The following is a 7160-nucleotide window of genomic DNA, read 5'->3' on the forward strand; positions in this document are numbered from 1 at the left end:
ATCTCTTTCTAAGCTACCAGCATACTGAATTTCATAGAAATCAGTCGTTTCTTTTTTCTGTTATTCACCCTTAAATGTTTTTGAAAAAAAAACTTCATTTCCAGAGGAAGCTGCTAAGGGGCTAAGGTCACATACCATGGGGCCCAAAATAGACCTTGACCTTCGTCTTTCCATTATCAAACCACTTACTAAATGTTATCGTAGGCCATTTAGGGGTTCTTTAATTATGCTGACTTAAAAAATCCAGAAGCAGACAGAGAGACAACCCAAAAAAATGTTCTCCATTTTCATGTCGGTAAATACAGCCAGTCATGTCAACATTACTCCTGTTAGAATTAAAAACATTCAGTTTTTCCAGATGACATTGATTTTGTCTCCATATAGTTGATGGCGGCTGGTCCAACTGGGGCGAATGGTCTGACTGCAACGCAACATGTCGAGTCGGGTTCGGGACGAGAACTCGGAACAGAACCTGCACCAACCCTGCCCCAGTTTACGCTGGGGTGGATTGTGACGGGCTAGCACAGGAGACACAATACTGCTATTTGTTGCCGGTTTGTTTAGGTAACTATCTAAATTGTTCAGGTAACAATCTAAATTGTAAGGCTCTTCGCATGTTGTGTATTGTAACTGTAATCTGCTATGATATGTGAAGCGATAAAAGAGAATAAAAAAACTAGAAAAAAGCAATTAAATAAATAAAGTTACGATTACATATCAGTGAAAATGGTAATTAAAGAACTGAATGATTGATCGCAAATCATTTGCAAATATTAAAGAATGTTTAAGATCTTTTAGTTTTTTTTCGCTAATCATCGTTGCTTGACGTTATATAACCACGTTTTTGGGTTCCACTAGCCTGTCCTCCAGGCTATAGGTACAATATAGGTATGTATGCAAAGTGTCTATTCTTCAACAAACGTCCACTGAGCTACTCCATGGCAGAGGAGCATTGCCGAGGCCTAGGAGGGAGGCTACTTGAATTAGAAAAGAAGCAATATGTGAAGAGGATGAAGACCATCATGAAACGCGTCAGGTAACTTCTTACGCTTTATGCATTATAATCTATCTCGTTACAAAGAGACCGTGATGTGCCAATTGCCACTACGCCCTAGGCTATCGCCAAAATGCTTTGTAGCAGAATTCTAACCCTTTAGCTGCCAGGTTTTCTCACCAGTGCAGCTTCTCTGTGCCAGCGTTTTTAGACCCTATTAAATATGGGGGTACTACTTTGGCTTTACTTTGTTTTTGTTACTTTCCTTTCAATCAACCATACCATGTCATACATCAATGGAAAGCTTAGACCCTCTAGTTTTAAAAAGAAAAACTTTAAATGAAGCCTAGTATCAATATGAATGAATTAAAAGGGCAATAACACAATGAAATATCTGTTTTCATCAAATTTTTTTATTGCTGAACCTAAAATATATAAAAAAAATTATTAGTCTCAACCCTACAACATTCCTGAGATGTCCTGGCAACATTGGAGTTATATACATGAGAAAAAATAGCACACAGGTATCATTACAGGTGAGTTTATGACTACAGAATGTCCTGGGTGCTGAACTGAGTGTTAGGCTATAACACTGGTTCATTACAATGTAGTACATTCCTTCCTGTACCTTTATAAAATATGGTACATGCACTTGTTACATATCATATTAAAGCTTACACTGTATACTATCTCCAGGAATATATACTAACTTGATATACTATATTACAAAGGTAATAAACAGGTAAAAAGGTAAAAAAAAGGTACAATTTCCACATTGTTTCCATACAATTCACTCTAGCACCCATAGCATAACTTGGACCTAGACTAAAACAGTTCCTGAGATGTCCTGGCAACATTGGAGATACATACATGAGAAAAAAATAGCACACAGGTATCATTACATGTGAGTTTATGGCTGCATATTGTCCTGGGTGCTGAACTGACAATCTTTTATTTGAAACCACACCCTAATCTGTACCTTTATAAAATATTGTACATACACTTGTTACATATCATATGAAACCTTACACTGCATACAGTCTCTAGAAATGTACACCAACTTCACAAGATAAACTTACAAATATAAAAAAAAAGCAGTAAAACACAATATAAACAGGTAAAAAGCATTAAAAGGTACAATTTCTGCATTGGTTCCATAAGATTTGTTCCCAGTTCCAGTAAAAAAAAAACTGGGGGCATGGCCTTGCAGTTCCTAGTATGTCCTCATTACATATATAAAAACTGGAATACATTTATTAGTAATAAACTAAGTGAGTATAAACTGATTAGGTAATGAAAGATCATTACTATCCATGCACCAGCCTGATCCATGCTTCCATGTAAAGCTCGTCTGTGTGGTACAGCTTCATGCAAGGCGTGACGCACCATGACACCTTCTCACACTGGTAGCAAGTTTCACGGCCAGGTCGCTTCGGGACAGACTTCCCTCTGCCTTCTAAATATTTCCTCTCTGCTGGGAAGCAGACCTGGCAGGTTCTTGCCTTGGTCTTGCCTGCCTCAGTGGTAGGATTCTTCTCCAGGTAATGCTGACCTCCACCAGACAGACGCAACAGGTTGCTGGCATTCGCACTTACTCGTCCAGACCTCCCATTTCCAGGCTTGTTGTACCCTGACGTCTTGATGATCTCCTTGACTACTTCCTTCCGAAACTCCTTGTGTTCGAGGGGTTTCTTGTTACGGGCGGTCATGTACTCCTTCTGCAACAGGTGGGCGTTGACAATAGCCAGACTCATCATATGGAAGAACGCTTTCTTCCACCATTTCACGGTACGACGCCTGAAGCACAAGTAGGCAACCATCTGGTCTGAACTGTCTACAGCGCCCATGTACTGATTGTATTCATGGATACATTCCGGTTTCATGATCAGTTCTCCCCTGTGGTTGTTCCCGTTGGTGGAGGCCATCTTGGCACTATGTGCAGTTGATAGCATCTTGACATCTCTCCTGTCACGATACTTCATGCCCAGGAGTGGGTCATTTGCCATGCACAGTTTCTCCCCCGGTGTTTTGAGCTTTGCATCCTTGAATTCCCGCGGAATCTCTTTGCGGTCGCGCATAGTCCCACAGGCATTCATTCCGCCATCAGAAAGGTCGAGAAACAGCTGAGGAGAGGTATAATAGTTGTCACAATAAAGCGTATGTCCTTTCTGAAGGTACGGCTCCACTAGCTGTGATACAATGTCATGAGTCATGCCTTTCGCTGATGGTTCCTTTCCCTTCCCCCGTACAACTGGAACTGGCAGCAGTAGCCGTTCTGCGAATCGCAAAGCTGGTAAGCCTTCAGTCCGTACTTATCCGGCTTGTTTTGATTGTAGGTGCGGAAGTGGATGTTGCCACGGAATGGAACCATTCCTTCGTCTATGCAAATCTGCTGTCCTGGGTACCACGTCGTCTTAAACTTCTCCACCAGGGTTTCATAAATTGTTCCCAGCTTGTGCAAGGGGTTGTACTCGGGATGGCCACGGGGACGGTAGGTGTCGTTATCGCTTAGATGAAAGAACCTAAAGATGAGTAGAAACCTGCTCCGTGACATGATGGATGGGAAGAAGGGGGCCTGCATGACTTCATCCGTGCTCCAGTAGTCTTGGACGTCCTGGTGAGGCAGAATCCCCATTGCAATTGTGAGAGCAAGGAATGTTCCCTATCTCTGCCTCTGTAGTCCCTTCATCAGGCCAGCGGTGCACTCTTGAATCTTTTGGATGGCTGGCTTTGGGATGAACTGCAAAGTAATCTGAGGCATACTTGTTTGTTTGTTCCGTGCATGCCTGATAGAAAGAGTCAGGCACCATGAGGTTTAGGAACTATAGAGGTGTGGGTGCATCGGAGAATCTTACCTAAAAAGACCAAAAAAATGAAACATCCAGTCAGTTCAGGATGAAAAAAAAGTGAAAACCAACTGAATTATTCAAGATGCGACACAGACCTCTAGTTCCTCAGTATAAAACATAGCATAGAGCATGTAGATCACAGTACAAAATATAAAGCAGTAAGTAAATTACAGATTATGCTTTAAAAAATGCATTTTATTGAAGTCATCAAGGTTGTACCTTACTTTAGAATCATGCATCAGCTTTAGCAAGAAAATTTTCACATAAAAAGCTGCAAAAAAAATTTTAAAAAAAATTACATAGTCACTGAATCCTCTTTGTCCAGTGAAAATGTGGGGAGGCTGTGGCAGGCTGTCTCCATCCACTTGATACCAGTTCCTGTCGTCTAGTCTAGGATCTATTCCAGCTGTTTGGGCGGCTGGGGGATTTAAATCCCCATTAGCAGGCCCAGCGGTGCCACCTCGCCTGCCAGTGCCACGTCTGCCACGTCCACGCCCCCGTGCAGCCACAGTGCCACGTCCCCTTGCTGCCTGGTCTCTTCCACGCCCTCGACCCCGGCCTCTACCCCGAGCGCGACCTCGGCCATTAATGACTCCACGGGCAACTACACGTTCAGGTTCCATGCGAGGTCGTCCCCCTCCCCTTTTAACAATTCTACTTGATCTTCAGAGTCCCTCTCACTCCCACTATCGTCGTCACTCTGGGAGGAATCCTCCCCCGAGGAAGGATATTCCCCGCCCGAATCAGCAGTAGTGACCTCATCCAATACTTGTTCGACTGTAAACCGCGACATTTTGGCACTGACAGTCTGAATTTACCACCCAAATACGTAAACAAAAGAACAAAAGCCTCAGCAGACGACGTCCGCCATGTTGGCCCAATTATAGGCCGCAGGGGATGCTGGGTGATGACCTAATCGGGATTGCATAACCAACTTTGACCTTTGACCTGCCCCGGCCCATAGTAGGGTATCAACTTAAGGTGCTATGCGTGCGGCAATGCTGTTTCCTGCTGGGAATACCCTTTCCCGACTGTACTCTGAAGCGGCAATCTTCGCAAGTATACGTATCCCGAGTTGACTCGGGAGCGAAAGCTTAAGGGTTTTAATATACGTTTTTATTACTGATTGTCACAAATAATTTAAAAAAAAAAAACGAGAAATCACAGAGATCCATATATCCTGAATAACGACCTTGTTGCTTTCAGTTGTCTTAGGTATTATTCTAGTATGTGATATGAATTCCACTTCCACATCGACATTCTATAAAAAGAAGTAGTAATTGTGTCCATGTGTACATAATCTGTATACTGTATCATGCGTCTCAGTGCATGTAAAATTTAGTTCGGTATGTTGTAAATGTTAGTATTGTTGCAAGCTCCGAAGAGAACTAAGTTTCCCGTCACTTTCACAGACAACACACACACAATTAGGGTAGTGAGCTCACCGCAATGTGACCGTACCGAGGAAGGAGAAGCCACGAATGTGTTCGCAGGGGGTAGGAACGAAGGGTCAAAGTGCAACAGGGGAGGAATCAGTAGGGTCAGGATAGGGGTCATGTGATTTGTCTGCTCAGCCGACGGGAAACGTGACTTCTTCTTGTCTTTTTTTTTCATTTTTTTCATTAGCTCGAACAGGAAATTTGGAATCTGGGTCGGTCGGACGAAAACAACAACAAAGGGGACCATCCTTTCGGAAGACGGCACCAAACGGGGCATCGGGTTGGCCCTGCCGCCGAAACGACGTGGCTGTGTTGCGATACGACAGTTACCACGGTATATCTTTGAAAGGATTCAACCCTGCGAAAAGGCAAAAAACTCCTTCTTTTGTGAGACAAAGAAGCAAAAATTAGATTTGTAGACTTCCCTCTGTGTCTTCATGTTTTGGAGGCAAAACTTAACATCAGTTTTACTTAGCACCTTACAGTCTGACTTCCTCACGTGTATATCATAATGCACATCCGGCCGTCCTTCTCCACCTGACGCGGTGTGTTCTTCTCACTTAGTAGCTACCAGGAACTTCTAGAAGATCCTTTTCCACATTTGATCCCTATGTAACTCCGGCCTTCCTCAGCTTTGTCTATCACTTCGTTCTGGCCTAATTGAATCTTCTTTACAGTGTACTGCATAGGTCATGAGTGAAACGTATCTTCTGCTAAAGCAGCTCTTTGCTCATGGATCAATTTGAATCAAAAGAGTGTAATGTGTCATGGTACAAAGAACAAGTCGCTTTCTTGTGTGTGAACAAATCACAAGCAATGGAAAACGTTTAAAGTTAAAAGTATTTCTTCTGCAAAAAACTTTTGCACGTTGTTATTGAAAGGTGAAATATGCTAAGCGTCTTCTATAAGCCAGTCATATAGCATCGATGATCAAAGGTATCAATTTTGATCATCTTGACATCAATTTGGTATCATCTTTACTTGAATAGAAATTTTTAAATGGCTTCCTGGCAGTCAGAAAGTCAGTTGGAGCAAAGTCCTGCTCACTTTGGAACGTTATGAATGTAGGTCTTTGACAAATATTCCCAGACCTACAAAAATTAAAACAGAGAATGTTTAGTATAAAGGTATATTCTAATTTTAGTATAAAGGTATATTGGAAATGGAAATCTAATTGTAAAGCATTTTGTCTAGGACATTGTAACCAGTCATAAAAAACTGACATTAATGAGTAACCGAAAAAGGACGTGTTAAGTAACTGATCTTGACTTTGAATCTTAGTAATCCTAAATTTACATATCCCCTTAAACATATGATAAACGCCTTACCACCCAACCCCCTTACCACCATTATTTAGGATCAGCATCCTCCGAAATATTGCTGGTTTAATTAACTTTATGATCATACCAACTATATCATATTATTGTGTTCTATATCTATACGTAAACAGTGGAGTTAACTTTATCGTATATCATATATTCCATCTCCATACCAACAATGGTAAACATTAAATCTCTCATGATATTAAAACTAGTGTGGTGGAGATCATCATAACCACACTATGAATACCAGTACTTTTTTTTTGCTTTCCAGTGAAACTTAGATGGTGTGTTAAACATTATCATAATCCTAGTAATCATGGCAACACTTATTTTGGCTCTTCATTAACGCTTTTCAGCTATAGTAAACACTATCATAATCCAATCATCATACGAACACTCGCTCATGTTCTCTTTTAATCTGAACTAAGACGTAAAGCTAGCTTCCTATCCAGCTGGATTTAGTTCTGCTAGGTTTTGTTGCCAATGGTGACAAGAAGGCCTTCCCCAAGCCTTTGATTTAAGGTAAAAGTACAGCTGCAATTTCTTGATTACTGAA

At 41.6% G+C, this 7160-nt stretch overlaps 1 protein-coding gene and 1 long non-coding RNA gene across 2 annotated transcripts; one reads left to right on the forward strand and one right to left on the reverse strand.

Annotated features, from left to right (window-relative positions):
- The first annotated feature begins 388 nt into the window (after window positions 1–388).
- LOC136425705 (uncharacterized) lies at window positions 389–6103 on the forward strand. Its single transcript, XR_010754109.1, has 3 exons — window positions 389–564; window positions 859–1036; window positions 5470–6103. It is a non-coding gene; the product is annotated as an uncharacterized lncRNA (long non-coding RNA).
- LOC136425704 (piggyBac transposable element-derived protein 4-like) lies at window positions 1148–4097 on the reverse strand. Its single transcript, XM_066414642.1, is given in 2 exon segments — window positions 1148–3243; window positions 3246–4097. Coding segments are annotated over 2 exon segments (1326 nt in total). The 5' UTR covers window positions 3630–4097; the 3' UTR covers window positions 1148–2301.
- Window positions 6104–7160: the final 1057 nt, after the last annotated feature.

Source organism: Branchiostoma lanceolatum, chromosome 19 (assembly GCF_035083965.1).
Source record: "Branchiostoma lanceolatum isolate klBraLanc5 chromosome 19, klBraLanc5.hap2, whole genome shotgun sequence".
Classification (NCBI taxonomy): domain Eukaryota; kingdom Metazoa; phylum Chordata; class Leptocardii; order Amphioxiformes; family Branchiostomatidae; genus Branchiostoma; species Branchiostoma lanceolatum.